Source organism: Triturus cristatus, chromosome 3_1 (assembly GCF_964204655.1).
Source record: "Triturus cristatus chromosome 3_1, aTriCri1.1, whole genome shotgun sequence".
Classification (NCBI taxonomy): Eukaryota; Metazoa; Chordata; class Amphibia; order Caudata; family Salamandridae; genus Triturus; species Triturus cristatus.
In genome coordinates this window covers 638,791,222-638,811,626 of record NC_140583.1, presented here as the reverse complement: position 1 = coordinate 638,811,626, position 20,405 = coordinate 638,791,222, and the positions used below count along the sequence as shown (strand labels likewise).

General features: G+C 43.7%; 2 protein-coding genes and 1 non-coding gene across 6 annotated transcripts in view; 1 reads left to right on the top strand and 2 right to left on the bottom strand.

Annotated features, from left to right (window-relative positions):
• Positions 1–20,405, top strand: part of LOC146860695 (uncharacterized) — a 212,050-nt gene that overhangs the window by 33,086 nt on the left and 158,559 nt on the right. The window lies entirely within an intron of this gene.
• TIPIN (TIMELESS interacting protein) overlaps positions 1–20,405 on the bottom strand; it is a 233,147-nt gene that overhangs the window by 76,182 nt on the left and 136,560 nt on the right. For 2 of the 4 annotated variants that reach the window (XM_085644621.1, XM_085644622.1), the window contains exons 6-7: positions 18,632–18,695; positions 8,343–8,375 (exon numbers count right to left, since the gene is read on the bottom strand). In XM_085644621.1, the coding sequence (XP_085500747.1) occupies positions 8,343–8,375; positions 18,632–18,695 (97 nt within the window). The remainder of the gene's footprint in view (positions 1–8,342; positions 8,376–18,631; positions 18,696–20,405) is intronic. The other 2 variants (XM_085644623.1, XM_085644624.1) reach the window with 1 other exon arrangement.
• On the bottom strand, positions 8,514–8,648 carry LOC146860697 (small Cajal body-specific RNA 14). The gene has a single exon (XR_014979332.1).

The window sequence follows — 20,405 nt, the reverse complement described above, 5'->3', positions numbered from 1 at the left end:
GCAATATACTTTAAATACTATCCATTAGTTAGTGATGCCCACATGGGAAACGAGAGCCAGGGAAACTAAGTGGGTTGGCTAGGATAACACAATTTAGGCACGTGAAGCCGGAATTAAGCAGGTTTTTTTGGCACTAAAGATCAACAATTTTACCACTAGACCGTATACTAGTTGCACTGCAGATCTTTGCACAGACGTGTTTCCCTTTCTTTTCTTGATTGCCTTGTGGTGCCTCCAGGCCGCCCTTGCGGTATATTCAAGCTTAAACCGGTCTAATCATTCATGGTGGGAAAGTATGAGGATGGACTAAGAGGTATAGGGTACAATGGCAGTGATCTGTTGGATTTCTTTCTAACCTGACCATACTGCAAGTGTGCCCGACCTCAGTTAGCTCGGTGACCAAAACATGTTCTTCCCCCTCTGCTGCCTCTGGGGGATTCCCATCATGCTGCAAACTGGATTCTACACTCTGGTCACCGACAAATGCAATTGAGCCTACCAAGGCATCCTCGCAGAAAATGGCACACAAGAAAACAAGTTACTTACCTGTAACTGTAGTTCTCAGGTATTGGACCTTTCATAGATTCACATGCCTGAATCATTTCCCGTCGTCGAGACGGGAGTCTCCGGTACATAAAAAAGCATTGCTTAGTATTATAGCAAACTGAAAAAAGGCCTAGGCCCATTTTCCTTTGCAACCCATAACCTTCGTTATGTAAAAAAGGACTAAACATGTCCCTGAACCAATCAGAGCCTCTCACCCTCAGAACACTCCTGAGAGAACCTTCTGCCCCTCAGATTTTCATGCACTTGTGCAATAACACCTTTTGTGCTAAATCCGAGGTGAGCCTCTCCGGGGAGGAGGGTGGGTTGCATGTGAATCTATGAAAGGTCCAATACTGGAGAACTACAGTTACAGGTAAGTAACTTGTTTTCTTACTTCAGTATTGGAGCCTTTCATAGATTCACATGCCTGAATCAGAATAGCGAGCAGTAAATAAATGCACATTTTTTGTTACCCAGAATCTGAATCCAGGAAACATATATAGTGTGATAAAGATGTTATCTGTAAACCAAATTCCACATATCAAAAGTACTTTGCAAATGGTAATACAATAAACAACAATAAAATGTGCCAAAATACATAATAAAGGAAGGAGGGATGGTAAAGAAGGCTCACCATTACTGGATAAGGTTCCTCAGCACCGCTTCTCCCACCGCCACATCTCTCCCTGTGGCTGCATCCAAGCAGTAATGCCTGGTGAAGGTGTGTGTACTCGTCCAGGTCGCCGCCCTGCAGATATCCTGGATCGGTACTCCTGCGAATAGAGCAGTAGAGGTGGAGACTGCTCTTGTAGAATGTGCACGGACTCGTGCATTCAGAGGTCGTCCAGCTGCCCAATGACAATACTCTATGGCACTGGAAATCCATCTGACAATTCCCCTTTTTGACAAAGGGAAACCCTTCCTGGGAGCGCTGAAGGCAACAAAAAGCTGTGAAGACTTGCGGAAAGGCTTAGTTTTCTGCAAATAGAACTTCAAACAACGCTGGACATCCAGCGAGTGGAGAGCTCTTTCCGCCGCTGTTGATGGTTTTGGAAAAAATCTTTTGAGAATTAATGGTTCGTTAAAATGAAAGTCAGTTGGAACTTTAGGGATGAATCTTGGATTAGTCCTGAGTATTATTCTGTCCTCTTTGAACTGCAAGAAAGGCTCTTGAACCGTGAGGGCCTGAATCTCCCCCACTCTCCTGGCTGAAGTGAGCGCAATGAGAAGTGCAACGTTCCACGAGAGAAATTTCAGCTCCGCCCTGTGAATTGGCTCAAAGGGCTGTTTCATCAACTGTGAAAGAATGACGTTCAATTGCCAGAGAGGTGGTGGAGGTTTTATTGGAGGGAAAACTCGGAACAGACCTTTTCATAAATTGTTTGATGACTCTAGCAGACCACAGAGATGGACCAGAGGCAGTTCTTCTAAAGCGTGAAATTGCAGCTAGGTGTACCTTTATAGATGCATGAGCCAAACCTGACTTAGCCAAAAGCAAGATGTATGGAATAATCTCGTGAGCTTCTGAATGCAGCGGATGAATGTTAGACCTTTTGCACCATAAACAGAACCTTTTCCACTTCATCCGATATATTTTGTTTGTACTATCCGCTCTGGCTCTAGATAGAATCTCCCTGCACTCTGTAGGGATGTTCAGATGCTGAAATTCGCAGTATCCAGGAGCCAGGCTGCTAAATGCAGAGATTTCGGATCCGGATGAAGAACTTCCCCCTGGAACATTGTCAGCAGCGACGGTATCGGCTGCAGGCAAATCGGGCGCTCCTCTGACAGTAGAAGAAGCTCCGCAAACCAATGTTGTCTGGGCCACCACGGAACTATCAGGATTAACCTGCATGGTTCTTTCTTGATCTTCATAAGAACCTGCGGCAGGAGGGGAATTGGAGGAAAGCCGTAGGCAAAGATGCCTGACCATGCCATCAAAAACGCATTCCCCCAAGATCCCCGTTGGGGAAGCCAGCTTGCGAAGAACCGGCATTTTCTGTTCTCCCTTGTCGCAAAAAGATCTACTGTCGGAGTTCCCCATTTCTGGAAGATGTTGTTCAAAATCTCGTTGTCGATCTCCCATTCGTGACAGACAGACTTTAGTCTGCTTAAAGTATCCGCCTTTGGGTTCTGGTCCCCTGGAAGATGTTCCGCTGTAATGGATACTTCGTGTCGTAGAGCCCATTCCCATATCCACTGGGCTTCCCGAGACAGGGAGAGTGATCTTGTTCCTCCCTGTTTGTTCAAATAGTGCATTGCTGTCGTGTTGTCTGTTCTTATCAACACGGCTGCACCTTGAATCCTTGTCAGGAACGCCAACAATGCTAAGCGGACGGCTCTGAGCTCCAAAAGGTTGATATGCAATTGCCGTTCGTTCGCTTTCCAACGACCGCTGACCTGCAGATCCTGAAGGAATGCTCCCCATCCTTCCAAGGACGCATCTGTCGTAACCACCAATGGAGCTGGTTGAGTCAGGAAAGACAGACCCTGCGAGATGTTTCATTTTCGGGTCCACCATGTTGTCGCGTGGATCATGATCGGCGTCACTTTGATTATATCCTCGAAGGATCCTGTCGCTTGATGCCACTGAAGATCCAACTGCTCTTGTAACGGCCGCATCCGTAGTCTGCAGCAAGGTACGAGGGGAATGCAAGATGACATCGTTCCCAGCAATGACTTGTACTTGCGTACTGAAAGAGACCTTTTTATAAACGCCTGGGATAGAGATATTATTCCCCGCTGTCTTTCCTCGGAGGGGAACGCTCTGTTTACCTCCGTATCCAGAATTGCTCCCAAGAAAGTGATATTTCTGGACGGTTGCAGAGTTGACTTCTCCTCGTTTAGAGTGAGGCCTAATCTGGCAAATAGTTCTATGCAAGCCCCTGTTGACAACCGGGCTGACGCTGCCGAAGGAGCCTTGACTAGCCAGTCGTCGATGTAAGGAAACACTTGGTGTTTCTGTCTCCTTAGAACCGCTGCCACTGGAGCCAGGCATTTTGTAAAAATCCTCGGGGCGGATTTCAGACCAAGAGGAAGCACCTTGAATTGGTAATGATCCTCGGCCACCACGAACCGAAGGTACTGCCTGTGTGAAGGATAGATTGGGATATGGAAATACGCATCCCGTAAGTCCAGTTTGGTCATATAATCCCCTGGGTTTAATAGCAGCAGAATATCCTGGAGGGAGTTCATTCTGAAAGTTTGATCCTTGAGGTAAGTATTTAGGGATCGGAGATCCAAAATAGGGAGCCATTGAAGAATGTTTTTCTTGATCAGAAAAAAACGGGAATAAAATCCCCTTCCTTTCTGGGAATTCAGTACCGGTTCTATTGCTCCCTTTCGGAGCACTGTCCGAATTTCTTGACGCATCTGATGTAAATACTTGACCTCTTGAAATCTTGGTGTTGTACAAGGGGGGATTTCCAGAAACTCTAGAGTATGACCGAATTGTATTATGTGGAGGACCCATTGGTCCGTCGTTATCTGCTGCCAATTTTGAAGAGGATAGGAAATTCTTCCACCCAGGGGAATATGCGACATATGAGGAATAAGTGTCACCAGACTGTCATTGTCTTCGGGTGGTGTCTTTCCCTTGGCGACCTCCTGGAGTAGATTTTGTGAAACCTCCTGTCTGTCTCTGTGAATATTGCGGACAATATGGCTGAGATGATGTGGAGTAGGAAGAATAGCGGCCTTGTTGATAACCCCCTCTATAAGAGGTTTGGCCCCTACCTCTTAAGCCACGAAAAGGAACTTTTCTATACTGTAATGTTCCCAGAGATTTAGCCGTTTCCGTATCCTTCTTGATACTCTGTAAGGCCTCATCCACATGCTTTCCAAACAGATCTTCCCCATTGAACGGAAGATCCAAGATCTTATTCTGGACTTCGGGCCTAAAAGATGTTGCTCTCAACCATCCTTGTCTGCGTAAAACAGCCGCTCCTCCCAGAGATCTGAAGGCCGTAGTCGCAATATCCATTGCACAATCTATGAATTCAGCCGAAGTCCTTTCACCTTCCTGGAGGATTTTCCTGGCCTCTTGCCTGTCCGCTTCAGGTATGCAGTCTATGTATGGTGATAGGTCGCACCACATTTGCCTATCATACCTGCCCAGGATGGCTAGGGCATTTGCCGCCTTGACCAGAAGAGCAGACATGGACGAAAACCTCTTTCCTGCATTATCCAAGCGCCTACCCTCCCTGTCCGGTGGCGCAGAAATTGGAGCAGACGGATTCCTTGATTTTTGTTGCGCCGCTTGAGTTATAACGGAGTCCGGTTTGGGGTGACCTAATAAACAAGCCGGAGCATCCCAAGGCGCTTTGTATTTTTTGTCCAGTCTAGCAAGCACTGGAGTAACCGTTGCCGGCGCCTCCATAACTTTGAGACCTTCCTCCCATAGATGACTCACAATTGGAAGAGATCTAACCGGCTTGCGAAACTGTTCTTTGAAATCATATAAAAAGCATTCTGCTTTATCCGATGACATATTGAGCGCAAATCTCTGCGCAGCTCTCTCCATTGGATTATGGAACCCTCCAATGTCCTCCGGAGGGGAATCCACAGGTCTCGGTGACGGAGATGAAGGGGACGGAATCAGATAATCATCCCATTCCTTACTCGGATCTGTTATCTCCCCTTCCTCCTGCTCTTCATCGTCAGATGTGTCTAGAACCGGTTGTGGCAAAGGTGATATTGGCCCAGGAACCGGTACCTCCTGTCTTCGCACTGGTGTACATGGAACAGAGGGCGACAGAGCCACTGGAATCCTTTGGGTAGAATGAGGCAAAGGATGCCTCCTCTTGTAATCATCCAACATAAACTGCAAATCCGTCAGTAGAGAAGCTGGAACACTCGCCATCTCTTACTGATCATGTTGTCGGGGGCGGTCCTGATAACCCCCATACTCATTCATCCTCCCAGTCATCCTCCTGACATTTAACATGTAACTGTGAGGGGCTACTTGCGTAACCAAACGGACCCTCATTATCATCCTCCTGCGAATCTTCCTCTTCCAATAAAGGGATGGAACCAGAGGCGTTACCTTACTAGGAGACGTAATGTCTGGGGTAATCCTTCTCTTCCTGTCAAAATCCCGCTTTTCTGGGGTTTTTTCCCTCGTCGACGAGCCCGTCGACGAGATTGCCATAGTAACCGCCGACGACACCGTCGTCGACGCTGTAGATCTCGTCCTCGTTGACGATGAAGTTGTCACCGTCGTTGACGGTGCCGTCAACGACATAGTTGTGGTAGTCGTCATTGTCGTCGACACTGCCGCCGACGATGCCATCGTCGACGAGGATATAGGTTTTACCTCAGTTTTCTTCGTCGACGACGCTACTTTCTTCGTCGACGATGTAGATTTTTCTAATTTCTCCTCAGGTGAAGTAGACGCTGGCTTTTTAAGCGTATGTTTAATTTTAAGGGGTGATTTTGAAGGTTCAGAACTGGTTTTCTTTGAATGTTTCACCCCTGAAGCATGACCCTTGCTCTCCTTTTCCTTAATTTGAGGAGATTTTGAGGGACTGCGCTCTGAAGACCCAGAAGTGGTCTTTTTAAGAGCCTTCTCAGGTTTCTCCCCTGAGGTATGAGCCTGAGGAGATCTACCTCTCTTCTGCGATCTCCTTGAAACAGCTGACGCCTCATCACTGTCACTAGACACGATGTCCTTCCTGGTTTTAAGTTTCTGGAGCCAAATTAACAGTCTGCCTTCACGATCCCTCAGTCTTATTAGAAAAGGTACGACATACCTTACACTCCTTCGCCTGGTGGTGTGGGTAAAGGCAGTATATACAGTCTTTATGAGGATCGTCCGTATATAATCTCTTCTTTGAACAGGTGGCACAGGCCCTAAACAAGCCCTTCTCCTTATCAGCCATTTTCCAAAAGATGATGTAGAAAATTCAGTTGAAAAATCTCCTCAATCTAGAACCAACTGTAGAATTTGAGCAGAGCTCAAAGGAGACTCCCTAGCACAACGTGCAGTAGAAAATCTGAGGGGCAGAAGGTTCTCTCAGGAGTGTTCTAGAGGGTGAGAGGCTCTGATTGGTTCAGGGACAAGTTTAGTCCTTTTTTACATAACGAAGGTTATGGGTTGCAAAGGAAAATGGGCCTAGGCCTTTTTTCAGTTTACTATAATACTAAGCAATGCTTTTTTATGTACCGGAGACTCCCGTCTCGACGACGGGGAATGATTCAGGCATGTGAATCTATGAAAGGCTCCAATACTGGAGTAACTTAGACACACAACTCCATCTCGGTCTTAAAAGATCTCTCTCCACTGACTCTTAGTGGGTGGGGGTGCATGTGAGGGCGAGCGCGGAGAGACAGCCCCGGAGCAGCTAGGACCGCAGCCCCCCCCGCAGTTCTTCTGCAAGCCAAGCCTCTCATACCTGCACTGTTTTATCAGCATTGGTGAGATCTACGAATAGTCTTACATACCAGCCTCGGAGGCTTGGGATCTCCCCTGAATTATTCGGAGGCACAGTGGCCGTTAGTGAACTGGCACTGCCGCAGGCTGTGGTTGGGCTGACGGCTGCTGGCTGTGGTTGGGCTGACGGCTGCTAGCTGCTAGATGTGGTTGCGGCTGACGGCTGCTAGCTGTGGTTGCGGCTGACGGCTGCTAGCTGTGGTTGCGGCTGACGGCTGCTAGCTGTGGTTGCGGCTGACGGCTGCTAGCTGTGGTTGCGGCTGACGGCTGCTAGCTGTGGTTGCGGCTGACGGCTGCTAGCTGTGGTTGCGGCTGACGGCTGCTAGCTGTGGAGGCGGCTGACGGCTGCTAGCTGTGGAGGCGGCTGACTGCTGCTAGCTGTGGAGGCGGCTGACGGCTGCTAGCTGTGGAGGCGGCTGACGGCTGCTAGCTGTGGTGGCGGCTGACGGCTGCTGGCTGTCAGTCTGGCAGCCTTGGCACTTGGTGTACCTGGCGGAGGCTGGAGTGGAGGACGCAGGACCCGGCAGGGTTAGCCCACCCACCGCCTGATAAACAGGAGACACGTTTTAATCAAGCTATAAATATATACATACATGGACTTGCCAATCTAAAATAAGCTCACTTAACTTAGCCTGCAAAGGCCCCCAGAACCTGGGAGACACCCCGAGTACTGGCGCATTATCCAATGACTAACGAATCAAGCCAAGGCAGGGTCGTGTCCTCAGAATTTTCCAGAGAGTATAGCTATCCCGACACCTTCAAACACAAATTACCAACAATTCTACCACCATTTTCTTTCACACTGCCAGCTGCCAGCCATCAACAGCGCCAGACTGCATGAGGTGGCGGAAGGGCAGAACCCCCGAGTTCAGTGGCGCCTCCATTTAATCATCTCTCACAACAAGCCTCAGCAAAAGGAAATAACAAGCGTGGCCGAAAGTGAAAGTGCCGTGTTTGGAGCAAAAGTGCACCAGGGCCAGCACGAGCGCCATCTGTTTCCAATTACCGCGAACGCGAGAGCGGGCGCGATAATTGGAAACAGATGGCGCTGATGCTCGCTCCCAAGCACCCTAGGCCAGGGGAGAAAGAAGGCGGGACATGCACCCGCCTTGGGCCAATTGCGTGTTGTCTTTCTTTAGAGACCTAAAAATGACAAAATAATGAAGTAAGACTATCACAAAATTTGTCGAGTTATGCGGCTCAATTTGCCTTTTCTTGTGGCATTATTTACTCCACTGCAGCATAATTCCAGCGGCCCTGGCCATAATTAGGTAGAAGCTGGCAATTTATGGTAATAAAAACCAAGAAAAAAAAGTAAAAAATTTCTTAAAGTTAATTAGTGTCACGCATATTAAAATTACAATACCTGGGTTACAATCCATGGGGTCGGGTGGGGTGGCTGTAAAATAGAGGGTAGGAATTTAGTTTACATATTTTTCAGTCGCACATAAATAAACGGTTTCATATTTCACGCTCAAGCAGGACTTTGACACCAGAAGTAGCTGGAGTGTTTTCACTATATTTCTTTTTTTAAAGTACTGTATGGATCCTATGCAGCAGAAAAGCGATAACTTGGCAAGTTCTGATCCTTGGGACCACTGCATTTTGCTGTTTGGCTGTTTGAAAGTTGCAGGGTATTTCTAACACTTGCAACCGAAAAGAGGACAGCCACATAGGCCCTGCAATGATAATCAACAACATTAAGGATTTTAACACAAGTCTCCAAAGGAAAAGGTGAACACTTAAACCACAATCTCACACACGCCACACTATTCAATGGAAGGAAATTTTATTTACTTTTAGCAATAGTTCAAATTAGGTTACCCTTCCCAGTTTCTTCAGCTGTAAATTAGTCACCATTAGTCCAGACAACAAATATCTTTATTTTCAAAAGTCTTAAAGATAGTTTGTCTTACAGAGGTTAATGCTTTTTTAATAGGACAGCTGGCCTGTCGACCTCCCATCATGCTTGCCCCCCAAGACATACCTCAAGTTAACATTTCTAACTCATCTGAGTAAACTGTGTCCCTACAGGGCAGGTGACCTATAATCTGAGCACAGGCTTGCAGCAGAATTACTGTCTCAGGGGTACCACTTTTCTTTCTTCAGCATTTGATCCTTTACAGGTCAAAGCTCCACAATACACATCCAAGAAATAATTCAGTATGGTATATTTATTTACAAATTCTTATAGAGCGCATGGCTACCTAAAAACGGGCTTCCCAGCGCTGATAGGGAACGTAAGGAGTGACATACTGCCCGGTGGACAAATGAGTTTTATGGTGCTTTCCATAACTGATCAAATTGTTATTGGCTCTCAGACCAATTGGAAGGGAATTTCAAAGTTTTGGTGCCTGGTAAGCAAAGGATCGCCATCCACTTCTGGCCCTTTTTATTCTGGGAATAGCCAAAAGAAATTGACTATTTAACCTTAAATCACGTGTTTGATTATGTGCAACAATGAATTGCCTCAGAATATGTTGTCTCTAGGCATGCTTTACTTTGTGTACAATACAAAGAGTTTTAAATTAAATTCTCTTCCTTACTGGCTACCAATGAAGACTGACAGGAGCCGAGCACACGCATTGTGTTTTGGGAATGTTCAGCAAAGCCATGGCTGCAGAGTTCTGTATAACCTGCAGCTTTCTGGTGACATAACCAGGGGCTGCCAAGATAAAGTGAATTGCCATAATTCATATGTGATAAAATGAGCCCTTGAATCACTATTCTATGGGTTTCAATAGGAAGCCATTTGATGGTCTTCCTAAGAACACTTAGAAGGCCAAATCACATTCCTGTCAATTTTTTGGCCTGAGATGCCATGGTAAGGTCCTTATCTAGAAGTATCAACTTCCTCTTTTGGAGAGGGATGATCACCAAGGCATGGGGCCCAAAAAAGATTATCCCAAAGGGAAAGGTTGTCCCCAAGCACCATGAACTCGGTCTTGTTGCCGTTTAATTTAAGAAAACCATTATACATCCAAGTATTCACCTGTTCCATGCAGGCAGCTAAATTGGACTCAGTTCTGCAGATGTTAGATACAAGAGAGATGACAATCTGAGTGTCATCAGCGTATGAGACCATCGTGAAACCTGCTGAACAGATAATGTCCTCTAGGGAGCACATTAAAAAGAGTGGGGCTCAAGGACGAGCCCTGGGGTACTCCGCATTTAAGCTGATAGACCTCCGACAGGAAAGGTCCCTCCTTGACCTGGAAGCTTCTATTTTCCAGAAAGGAGGTCAGCCAATGTAGCACATTACACATGATTCCTAGCACCTTCATCCTGCTTCGAAGAATAGTGTGGGAAACAGTGTTGAAAGCTGCGCTCGAATCCAAAAGGATGAGCGCAGCTGAGCCACCTTGATAAATGTTCTCCTAAGGTCTTCCATGGCTAACAGGAGAGCCACCTGGGTACCATACCCTGGTCTAAAACTGGTTTGAGTTGGATGTATGAGATTTAAAAAAAACTGGTCAAATTACTGTTGACCGCTTTCTCTAAAATATTGCTTACACCGGGAAGCAGAGATACAGGCCTATAATTATCTGCCTTGTCCGGATCCAAGGAGGGTTTTTTCAGTAATGGACTGACAACCGCGTGTTTCCAGCAGTCAGGGACTTGGGACTTGTCAGGAACTTGTCCTTTTTTTAGCGAAAGATTATATAGGTTGGTCAGGGCTTATAAAATGATATCTCCTCCTTTCAGCAAAATGTCTATGTGGGCAGGGTCTAAGGGGGATCCAGATTTAACTGTCTTTTTCTACTTCCCAATTATCCTTGCTGTTTAACTGAGGGAATATTGAAAAGGTAGGAGTATCTTTACTAACTGTACTACAGCCATTACTAGCTGGATGCGCATCCCAATCAAAGTCACTTCCCAGGGAGTCAGAAATATGACTGATATTAATAAAATTGTCTGCAAGCTCGTCACAATGCTCTCTGGAAGGGAGGGGGCGTGCCCCTGCAAGTTTATGTTTCAGAAAGGAATTTACAACTGTGTAGATTTCTTTGAAGGCATGTGAGGACCGGATGATTCTATCAGCAATGTCTGTTAGCCTAGATTTCCTAATTGCGTACTAATAGTTTTTCAGTGTCTTTTTTTAAAAATTATAAATGACCTTATTTTCTTCATCAAAACGCAGCTTCTATTTCCTTTTCTCCCTCTCACATTTTTTCTTTAACTCACTAATTTGGGGTGTAAACCAGTTTATGATCTTCCTAGCAAGGTGGAACTTCAACATTTTTCTTGGGATCGGAGTCTCTAAAGATGACGCAATCCAGTCCTCAATAACCCATAGACAGCATTGGCGTCTCCATCTTGTGGGCACCCTATGCCCTGTAGTGCTTCTATCCACTGCAAAATATTAAGTTTAGATAATAGTCTGATCAATTTGGAGCAAGAAGTATTTGGTTTGAGTATATCTGTCCTGCTGATGAAAAACTCAATCAATAGGTGATCTGACCAGAGCACAGGTAGTGGTCAGATTGGAAAAACTGGGGTCCGATATATGTCCCTTACAATGTGTGGGAAGCGTGACTAAGTGTCCAAACTGAATTGCAGATATATTTAGCAGATTTTGGGACGGACTACAAGTAGTAGCATTTAAATGAATATTCAAGTCCCCCAAGAAAGTAAAATTAACAGAGTGAAGACTATGGAGTGCTATGGCTTCCGGGATGTACTGCACAAATGTATGTATGGCATGTAATGGAGCAGCCTTGAGAATGTAAAAGAGTGCGAGTACTTGATAGAAAACAAGTTCTCACTGCCTAAATCTCTAAACATAATAGCAATTCCCCCACCCTTACTGACCCCTCCCCCCCCGCTTCTTGCCAGCTCAGTCATTCCTAGCAATCGCATATCCTGGAGGGAGAGCTTTTGCAAGATCTAGCCCACTATCCTCGTGGAGCCATGTCTCAGTGAGAAAAAGAACATCTGGTTGCTGGTCTTCCAACAGTGTAAATATGCCCTCAGTGTTTGGGCAGCGACCTACAGTTCAGGAGCAGCATAGTCCAAGGGGTGTTTGGCAGGTGCACAGTGCCTTAATTTTCCGACTGAACTATTGATTGGGGGTTCTCAACAACAGACAAACCCACCATGGATCTTTCAGGAGTACCAAGCCAATATCCTCACGCTCAGCATTTACTAGGCCAAGTGGCTGGCTCCATTGAGTGTTGACAATGCTTCCCAGCCATGCAATTGAGGCTCTTTAGGGTTTCGGTGCTATAGTACCTCCCATCTGAGCGCAAAAATGGGCAGGGGTTCTGGCCCCTGGCCCGTTGGGACAGGCTCAGATGGCCTTGCCTTTGGTGCGCCTTCGTCACGCACATGCTGTGTGTCTGCGCACCTTGTCGCGTTAAGTAGAATGCCGGTTGTGACGCAGGGAAGCTAAAATGTCGACCAAGATGGTGCTTACTTCAGTGCTAAAGGGCTGGCTCTGAACACAGCCACAAAATGCCCAAAGCACCATTATAAAATGATAATCGTGCAATAAAATATACAATTTAAAAACACTAAACAAAGCATTCGAATCAGGCCCCAAAAAGCAGTAAAATCACAGTAAAACAGATTTTTCGGAAGAATTAAAATCCTCACTCACGCTCCTATAAAACAAAAAAAGGTAGCAGGTGGACCCAAAACGTTTCAGACAAGAGATGTATCTAGTCATCATCTCTGGTGTCAGAGTCAAAACAGTATTAGGAGGAGCGAACAAATCTCCAATCTGCAGCCCAAGAATTTCTAGCCAATTCCCAATGGAAAGTGCTCTAGTACAAACCAAGAAAGCAACATTTACTTTCAGATTGTATGGTTTGATAACACAAAGTTATCCATTTGACTAATGCCATATTCAAGCGTTTGTAATGGTCTGAAATTAGTATGGGAATAACGGGGACTTTTTATAAATCTCAAAAGAATTGAGGAGTACTCTTTTTACCTAACTAGTGCAAAGAATCTTTCCCGAAGGCGAGAATAAGAAAGTGCAGATATTCAAAGGATTGTAACTGTTTAAAATTATCATGGGGACAACAGAGAATTTTTTAAATAAATTTCCAAATAATAGATGAGTACTCTTTATATACATGATAGTACCAAGTGCCGGTACAGCAAGCGAGAACAGGAAAGTGGAGATAGATTGATAACAAAAAACTCTCCCATCGCTCGGAGAGAATGGTTGTGTCAGCCCAGCAACTGTCCCCAAGAACACTGGAAACAATTCAGCACTGCATAATACTTGAATTTGACTCTACTGGTGGACTATATTTCCACCTAGTAAGCTAGTTTCCCAAGGCGGAACTTGTGCTTGGGTTCAAATGGAACACCAATCCATTAAGTGGGTTAGATCCATTTGCAATCATATAGAACTTCTTTTTCAGTGACACTAAGAAATTGGGTATGACTGGCAACTTGAAGAAAGTGATATCGTTAGTGACTATCCAACGATGTTGCAGAATAGGGAACGAGCAATGATTAATTGCTCTTGGAAGTTGCAGAATATATGGGGCTTCTGGTTCCTCTCGATACAAAAAAAAAAAAAAAGGTTCTAGTTGGTGATCAAGCATCAGTGGTAAAATCTCTTCCAATCAAAGAGTAGCTTGTACAATTAAAAGGCCTCATTGCTTCTTTCACAATTTTCATGAAGTCGTCTTGAAGAAAGAAGGAATTCAGGGGCCAGGATGAAAGTTGATGGCATATCTTAACATAGCAAGTTTGACCGCATCTTTAATGAAAAAAAAATGTGAAAATGCTACTAATATCCTTCATTCCAGATATGCAAAAGATTATTTTTCATTCACTCAGTAACATTCTTTTCACATGGGCAATTAATGATAAATGTCTAGGAATCATTTTCCTTCAATTTTGGAGAATAGATACTGAGGAGGTGAATTTCAAGTGTTGCAAAAGGAATCTACCACCTGAGTACTAGAACTCTTAGGAAGTCTTTATATCCGAATACTTTGGAATATGTTTAACTTTCACTGACAATGAGAGGACAAATGGCCAACTCCACAGTAGTAGTGCCTCTCATCAGGAGGGATAATGCTTTTGACAATGCGTATTTCTTGACAACAGTACACATTGTAATGAAGTTAACCTGCACCATGAAAGATCTGTTTTTTTTTTGTAGTACACTGAAAATGCAGAGACAAGCAAATTTCACTAAGCCCCATCTAAATATTTGCAGGGGGTACTTCAAAGACACATATAAGGCATTATCTATTGTCAGATGCCCTCGCCATTCTGCAAATCAAATGTTACAAGAAGTTACTGGAGGGGGAGTGAGGGCGAAATAGAGAATACCTATTCATGATATTATGTTTTGTTTACAAATCAGACTAAACTACCTTCACGTATAGAAATGTGCATCCCCGAGTGCTGTGAAACTTGCTTTCTTTGGCTTTGCAAGCATCTTTGTTACAGCCTTGGCTGAAGGTATGATAGATGGATCAGATTAATGCATGACAACATGAGGCCCAGAACTGAAGCAACCACCCTGTGAAATGTCGCCTGCAACAGACTGTGCATTAGGCCTGGGCGGTAAATTCCGTTCCGCTCGCGAAATTTGGGTAATTTGGGTGATTTCGCGTTCCGCGGAGAACACGGAATTGCCAAAAATTCTGCAAACCGCGACTTCGAGTAATTTTTTGCTTGTTCGCACTTTCAAAATGCGTGTTCGCAAGATATTTCTCCCCTAGCACGCAAGCAGCGTTCGCGAACAAGAAAAAAGCATCAAGAACGGGCGGAACAAGCAATTCCGCATGTTCGCTGAACTTTTGCGCGCTCGCGGAGATTTTTTAGCGCGACTACGCAAATTCCGCCCACTCCTACTGTACATCTCCTTCTCAATATAAAGGAACCCACCCCAGAAGTGAACACAGATGAATTGCTTGCATGTCAACAGGGTAACACTGTGCTGGGATTCATGCAAGACCTTCAGTCAAGAGGAACTTCAGGATGTGTAATGGATATACATTGTTTGTTGCCAATCATGTCAAGATCTAGGATTATTTTTCTTACAACATGGGCGGCAGCCACGGCTGGAGATACAGATGTAGTATAAACTTTGTACTGGTAGTGGTCTCAGACTAGTGCAAACTGGAGAAAGCATTGGTTATATTTTCTCAATGTGATAGAAAAATAGATACCACGAAGATCAATGTTGACACACTATCACTTCTACACTGAGGAACCAAGGGACTAAGTCATCATCTTGAAAATAGCCCTTACAAGAGACGATATATAATCACAACTATTATTAGTTTCCTTCTGCCATTTTGGCTTTGTCTACAAAAAAATCTTGAAGCAGAGGTCTGATCTCTGTTCCTGTGAAAGAATGTTTTATAATCTTGAGGTTTATACTTCTTGCTCCAGGATTTTCAGAGGCTCTAAGTACACTAACCAACTGGAGTGGATGCACTACAAAATCCTTGTATGCTTTATAGAAAGTGATACTGTAAAGTAACTGCATCTTTTGTGGTCTCTCATGGTGAAAGCCTTTGCTTCATCATCAAGATACTGAAGGATTTGACTATGGTGCCTGGAGAATTGATGGAAAAACACTGTTAATCTCTGAATATTAATCTTTCAGTCGGTTTCTTCCTTTCCATTTCTACCATCCACCGTATGCCCCAGTTTTCATTTCATGGTCTGCTTATCGGCAAGTGTGCTATACAGGCGTACCTAAAGAGTGTAAAGCCTCAATGCTACTTTGGACGTCAGGTTTTAAGCTTGATAATATGATCTAAGACTGTGTATTTGGTGCATCACCATGAGCCATCTATAAATCTGTCAAATCAGAGACTGCAACAAACTCTAATCAATAGGATGAAGAAAGCTTGACATTCTGGTATCAATTCTTCCATTTTTCTTTTTTGAACCAATGTGAAGCATTCATCAGCCTCTATACAGCCTTTCACATAGCATGTCCAACAGTCTAAATTGGCAGCAGACTAGGCTGGATGCAGTGACTTCACCTGTAGTTCAAGCATTTTTGAACTACAACTAGCAGGCAGGTGAGGGGAGATTGTCCAAAAAAAGGGCAACCCTCATCCAACGTTTCATATTTAGGCTCTTGCTCGACTGATATTGCCTGGAATGGAATGATGCAGGCATTCTTGTAATATCTATTCCTCTGTCTTTAAGACCTGCCAATGTGGAAATAGTTTCCACCAGCTACAATAGAACATTCCAACCTCTTAAATAAGAAACGTGGTGCCCATTGAATGCTATGGATAGGATTGTCAACATTTCTGTCTGCTTTTTGCACAATTTTTAGGAAAATCAACCTGCTGCAATGGCCTATCATTAATCCTTTCCTAGCTATTTCTACTCATTACTCTGATGCAGCAATCCAAATCAGAAAAAATATTAAAAAAAGATCTGTAGCTATCGAAGAAAGTAAGGTTCAGGATGCAATAAATCTGGACCTTCTCATTATTAGAAGGATATTCATCATCCACAAACGTGTACTCTCCTGGAGATGGTTTCAGTATATGGATTTTCTTTTTTAAAGAGCCCTCAGAGAAACACTGTCAACATCAACCGATCTACTCCACTAGCTCACACCAAACGTTTAGTTTGGTTAACATAATGGGGACAAACAGCAAAAAAAAGTTCACTGTATGACCCTCCACACATTTATTACACAAATCAATCTCAGATATTGCTGGTGCAGAATGCAAGCTAACTGGAGAGGGGAAGCAAGTGCTGGGCTCAGTAAAGACATCTTTAAACAATATGCTGGCAGTGCCCAAGGTAGCCACAAATGAGCATGTGCACCTAATTTCCACCTTTTGGGGATAGAATTAATCTTGTCCTGAGACGAGCTGGAGCACCTACTATCAACCTGGAGAAGAGAACTAATAACACATTGTGCGAAGGCTTTGGGCCTTATCTTTTGATAATGATTATGTGCCAAATTTTTCTGGTCAAATATAGGGAAAAAAGAGGTATCCTCCATCAACAAAATACTTTCCATTACAAAAGGAACAGATCCTGAAAGAACAACTTTCCATTATGAACTTCTTGACTACTGGGCATTCTCCTGTGCTCAATACTGTATCCAATGTGTTAGCAAACATTGTAGAAGCATTGAAGGGACACTTCCCTTACATCTGTGGCTCATTCCAATGACTTGTCATAAGAGCGGAGTAGGGTACACCTTGTACGATGTTTGTTTACATCCATAGGCTAGTCGCAGGATTAAACTATTTCCAAAGCCATCTTCTTGACAGAGGTGAAAAAAAGAACTGAAGGTGGCTTCCTTGGGACAAAATGTCTCAAATAGAGGATGGCAAGTTGGCCAACTAAAGCACTGGGGCAGTAGAGGCCACAGCTCTAACAGCCTTACGGCAACCTATAAGCTATATTCTTAGTTCTCGCAGGGTTGGCATGGAACTTTTACCAAAAGTACTTTTGCCAATGCAGCAGGTCACTTTCAGCCCATACTACCATGGCATAAGGACAGACCAGGCAGTATTTATTCAATTTTCTTTCAAGACAAAGGCTCGAAATGGGGGCTTGCCTATGAAAAATCAATGCCCCTGATGTCTTTCCCTGCCTGTAAGCAATGGATGAGACATCTGCAAGTTTTTGGTGAACATCCTGTCACCACACTCCAATAAATGAAGCCCTAAATATTAATGGATAGTGAAATATCAACTTTTATTAGAAAACTATACAGTTGAAGCAGACTTCAGTTTTTTTCTTTTACAAGAAATAACTATTTTAAAAATATTTAAATAAAATAAAAAAGGATGTCTTATTTTTTGTTAAGCCTATTAATCTAGAGGGGATTTAAAAAAAAATCTTTATTTATACATTGTTTTATAGACCATAACAATAAAACTTTCCATTTGCATGCGACACAATTGGTTATTAACCTTTGATATTCTTAATTGGAGCAAGGATATTTATTTGATTTATTAGTGAGAGCATCATGGACATGGCTAGCAGTTCTATATGTAGACACACAGCTAATAAGCAACATACATCAAAAGTGTATAATTTTAGTGTTTGACTTCTTTAATTTTGAAGTAGGTTAGGAAGGGGCGTCTTGAGATAACAGATAAGAATGAACTGGGAGCCAAATATCTCTGGGATGTTTTGGAATGTGTAGATGCTTAGACGTCCATGCTATCATTACAGTAAACAAGGTCATTGATCCAGTCTTTATGTTGTAGGAAGGGAACCACTCCCCCATCTCACAGCAACCATGCATTTTGCAAGAAGGAAGGCCAAGGCTGCAAACTATTTAGTCTGTTTGGGGCTATCTTTGACGTAGCTCAGTAAGGCCTGGAGTGGGGAGGGAGGAAGGGATATAAAGATCACGTCAGGTTTTGAATATTAATTCCCTGACTACAAAAACAGGTGGACAGGTCCAAGCGACACGGTAATAGTTGACCACCGATTAGCACTGTCTGGGGCAGCACGAATCTGTAGTAAGGCCTATAGAATATAACTGTGCATTTGATGCATTAGTCTGTGTCTCCTTTTAAGCCATGTTCTTTGAAGTTTCCAAACTTGCCAACGTATACACTAAATGGTCTAAGCACAATCAGATACAACATACTGTATTCTTTGAAAACCTAGCCACAACCCAAATACACTTCCGGAGGTTTGAACATTTTGATAAAAAACAATAGGAGATATCCTTGCCTTCCTGACTTGTGAAGTCGTTGTGCACAATGGGTAGATCCATCCGGATTCGCTTCAAGCAGGTCTAAAATCAAGAAAAATCATTTTGATATTCAGGTTTTATCAGCATCTACGTTTAATTCATCAAGTTTTGGATAAATTGTTTGTTATGCTTCAAATAATTTCAACAAGAACAGTTGCAGAACTACTGTGAATAACTGCCAGGAATAATTTATGAGAAGTGCAGCAGTTGGCTACACAAACTCGCATTGTAGGTAAAAACAATATGAAAAAAGTGGTCCGCAATTAAAGTAAACATTGATTGAGAGAAGGAAATTCCTGGTTACAAAGTAGTGCAACATGAGGCTAAACCACCAACAACCCGCTTCTTTGGTCTGTGCTACGGCATGGTAAGTTCGACCAGATAATACCTGGGGATAACAGATGCCAGTGAATTAGCATTAGGACAACCTATTGCTCCATACATGTGCAGTACCTAATTTCTTTTCAGTGCTGTAAAACTGCGACTGCAAAAATTCAATACAAAATGTGATCAGCAAAAGAATGGGGAAAAAGGAGTGGCAAAAAACAATAAGGCTAAGGAGGACCACCATACGGGCAAGATAACCTAGACCCTTGTTTTTAAACATGGCAATTCCTATATTTGTTCAAGCTTTCGAGTGTTTAAAGAGTTATACTCTTTATAATTTCTGAAAAGCACAGTTTTGTTTTCAACATTTCAACATAAATTCTCTATAAACTCACAATGGTGCAGACTTGTGAGTGGTCAGTGTCTGATTCTAGAAATTAGGGCTCTTACTTCATTGTGAGTCACATGTGCTATAGTCATCATAATGCTAGGTGCTTTTCCAGCAGTATGGGTACACAGATGCACCTGGCAAATCTATATGTTGGAGAGATCATAGCCTATGTGAGAACACAGCCCTAGTAATTCCATAACCCTGGGTATTTTCATTTCAAGTTGACAGTGTCTTTAAGCTTTACTGTCGCAGAGAGAATAGAAGGAAGTTAGCTTGCTCACTGTGGCGTGAGAATGTGATAAAGTATTCGGTCGTAACTTATTTTCAAACTATGCTCCTCATCTTATACTGAAAAGTATGATTTGTTTACAAGCAAAAAACACTATTGATAATCAATGTTCGGTCTTCCAAACGCAGATGGATTTTAGTGATGTGCTAATTACTAGCCAGCAGCACATCTTTGTTAACCTCCCTCAAGAGTGCCCTGGTTCTCATGCTTCCATTTGGTGAAATGCTGTGGTAATGTGTTTTTCGGTTTACAGTGGTGCTCAGAATGCACGTTTTCAGAACTGGGTGGATGGCTCTTTCATTCAGTATCTCTACGAGATAAGATTTCTGATTGGTTGGTCACCTTCCCTAGAATTTTAGGTCGATCATGTGCACATCTCACCATGCACCCAAGTGACTCGTAATAAACTGCGGAGTGTGTGGAAGAGATTTATTCAAGGGTATCCCCCCATTGGCACAGTGCCCTAATCTCACTTTCAACTGAAGGAATGAAGACCACTGGAGGCTGTTTGTTGTCCCAATCTCCTGATCACTCGCACCATTGTTCCTCCAGATAACCCTCTCCAGAGGCCTCATGTGGAGTACAACGTTTGGTAACACAAATATACATAGCCAATTTGGCCTGATAATTTGATCAAGGGTTTCTCATCTAAGCCAGCATCAATGTCTAAGGCTACACTGACCACTCACATTTGGCCATGCCAACTTTGCCATGCCATGACAGGACGCTTGTCCTCTGATATGTC